General features: G+C 31.4%; 1 protein-coding gene across 1 annotated transcript; it reads left to right on the forward strand.

Moving 5' to 3' along the window:
* On the forward strand, window positions 1-2,293 carry LOC146533811 (cuticle protein CP14.6-like). The gene is made up of 4 exons (XM_085194335.1): window positions 1-152; window positions 532-723; window positions 1,435-1,539; window positions 2,089-2,293. The coding sequence occupies exons 1-4, from the start codon at window positions 150-152 to the stop codon at window positions 2,188-2,190; spliced, it is 402 nt and encodes a 133-aa protein (XP_085050461.1). The 5' UTR covers window positions 1-149; the 3' UTR covers window positions 2,191-2,293.
* Window positions 2,294-3,237: the final 944 nt, after the last annotated feature.

Consider the following 3,237-nt stretch of genomic DNA (forward strand, 5'->3'; position numbering starts at 1 on the left):
CCAAATCATATTGAAGATCAGCATCTTTGTTGCAAAATAATGCAAATGCCGATACATAGAACCATAATCGAATGATTTCAACGGGTATAAAACGCGAGGCGATTATTTTATAATCACAGTTACACATCGTCTGTTAACTTTGACACAACATGGTGAGTAGGAATATAGCTTCACGATATTATATATAATATAATATATATTATATATATTCAAACTCCATATAAGGACATTCGTGCCTTTAGAAGTATTTAACATGCGTAGTTTGAAATAATTATCTTGTAAACTTTTTATAAATGATAATAATGGTGTCCTTATATTTAATATATTTTTTTAGCTTTAATGTGTATCCCTTACATAGTGGGGTAGAAAAAGGGAACATGGGAATCCAGTGTAATCCGTTCCCATTAAGATACTTTCGTTCTCATTTTCCCCCGAATTCTCGAGGCATCGCCTGTTGAGTGGCGGAACTCAGCGCCCTGCTTTGTCTTGTTACCAGAAAGTAAAAAAAAACATAAAATTATGTTCCCACAGAAATCCTTCGTAGCAATCCTCGCCCTTGTGGCCGTCGCTGCCGCTGACGTCGCCCACCTCCGCTCCGCTGACGCTGATGCGGTCATCGTAAGGCAAGACGCTGACGTCCTCCCCGACCAATACCAATTCGCCTTTGAAACCAGCAATGGAATCAACGCCCAAGAAAGCGGAGTCTTGAAGAACGCTGGCCGCGTAAGTGTTAAAAACACAAAAATAAGAAAATAAATTTTAAAATCAACTCACCTAACTCACAAATAACATGGAAATTGAGGGACATATATAGTAGTTGAAATAGAACCTCCTCCTTTTTTGAAGTAGGTTATTAAGATAAAATTTAATATTCGATTGATTCCATTCGATTTGACGTAAAAAATACTAAGTGTGTTTTTCTACATATTATATTAGAAATCATTTTTAGAATGAAGCCCAAAATTAATATTATTACTTTAGCAAAATCAATGATTTGAGAAAATATATATAATGTCAAATACTTACATTAAATTATGAGAATATTTCAATAGCTCTAAATATTATGATAATTAAAGCTGTTGTAATACCAGCTCTTAGTTAATAATATTCGAATGTGTATTACTAATATCGATAAAAATCGTATATTAATGACTGTAAAGTCAAAAGGAAGAATAAATTACTAACCAGGTACATCTTCGAGGTCAGTATAAATGACATTTATTAAGCAGATGAACCTGTTGTCGAAATATGTGCATAAATTAATATAGGGAACCTTGGTGGCTTACCACAAGGTCAAAATGTATCATGAAATATTAAAAAAAATATCCTTCTAGCACAGTATAACTGCGTCATCACATAAAACCTTGTATTATTTAAAAAAATGTATATTCTTATTGAAAGTAAAATATAATTGTGGCTTATATTTTTTAATAGGAGGACGAAGCTATCGAAGTTCAAGGTGGCAATGCCTACTCCGGCCCTGATGGTCAAAGATACGAAGTCAGATACGTTGCCAACGAATTGGGATACCAACCTGAGGTAAATATCTAAAATTACTAATTTCACGTTTTATATCTAAAAACAACTTTAATACTATGTAACTTTATATTATACATTTAGAACATTCTGATAACATCTTGAGTAATATATTCACTAGGTATTTAAATGTGAACCCACGCCTCTTGTGCAAATGAAACTACGACATTCCATCTGGGTCAAATGATGCACTCGTAATTTATGTAGCAACTTATTAAAACAACATTACGTAGCTAAAGGACCTTTGAAGAATGGCCGGAAAGTGATTAATCATATTTTAATTTCTTACCTTATACGAGCTTGCGGCCTTCTTGTCAATCAAGTTATTTACCATTTTCTTTGTAAATTATCAACACTTCTTTATTATTTAGATTTTTATAGCTGAAGTGCTTATTTAGCATTTTTAGCTTCGACTTTTAATTTTAACTTATTGCTAGATATTTTAATAAATATTTAAATAGGCTAAATTAGTAAACTATACAACCGAAAGTATGTTACCTTAAATTAGAGAAAACATGAAAAAAATACTAAAATCCATATTACTTTTCACAGGGAAGCCATCTCCCCACCCCCGTGCCAATCCCAGACTACATCGTCAGGGCCCTCGAGTACATCAGAAGCCACCCACCCAAGGTTGAGGCCATCAGGAACTAAATTTAGTATATAGAATATGTAATATCTCTAAACACTGCCATATATTTGTTACTTTACCTCTAGTCGCGTTTGTGATGAAGCAATAAAATTTCTTACCAATTTATATTTGTTGTTTTTACTTTTACTTTCACTTAATATTGATCAATTATTATTTAATTTATTGATCTATTATAGAATTAGATTAGATCGATCAAATTTATTATTAAATAATTTTTTAAAAATAAAATATTTAGTGAATGCTTGCATGCTTGTCTTGTTCTTATGTAGTGGTCGACTCTTAGTTCACAGATTGCTGCTCTGTCAGTCTAAAATTGAATAAGAATTGAATCCAGAACTAATATACATTCGAACATTTTTTAGCAGTGCCACGCTTAAAAATGAAATAAATAATCCTATAATAAAATATGAGATGATATATGATTATATATATAAGCAATAGTTGTGGGTTCGATTCCCACAAGAGGGAAGGAATTATTTATTATAACATTTTCATTTCCCACCCTGCTCGCCTCGAAGCTAATAAAATATTATTATTAAACATCGCAGATTATTATGAGCTTTTCTAAGAGGAATAGTCAATAAAAATTGACTAGTACGCATTAAACTCTTTTTAGCCACAACTACTAACGAAACTTTAATACGAAGAGCCTAACTTACTGAAGTTAGGCTAGACTTTTCAGCTAAATCTAGAACTGTCTAGATTTAGCTATAAAGTCTTCCAGTACCATAAAAGGAATATTTTTTTTAATTATTGCTTTTATTAAATGTCTATACATACAACTATATAACAAGTACAGTTTCTACTTCTCAAAATGAAATAATTTATATTTGTTAAAAAATTAAGTGTAAATGTCACGCAATGTCACCATTACGGAATTAATAACGAAGTTGCCGAAAACAGTCGGGAATTACTGTTTTTATTTGCTTTATTTGCTGTTTTCATTAAGTATTATGTATGTGTTATAAATCAAATATAAAAACGACTTGTATAAATTTTATGTACCTACACTAGATACAGTCATGATGATGAGATCTCTTCGAAGGATA

Source organism: Heliconius melpomene, chromosome 12, assembly GCF_056956725.1.
Source record: "Heliconius melpomene rosina isolate 202511_hmr_F chromosome 12, ASM5695672v1, whole genome shotgun sequence".
Lineage (NCBI taxonomy): Eukaryota > Metazoa > Arthropoda > Insecta > Lepidoptera > Nymphalidae > Heliconius > Heliconius melpomene.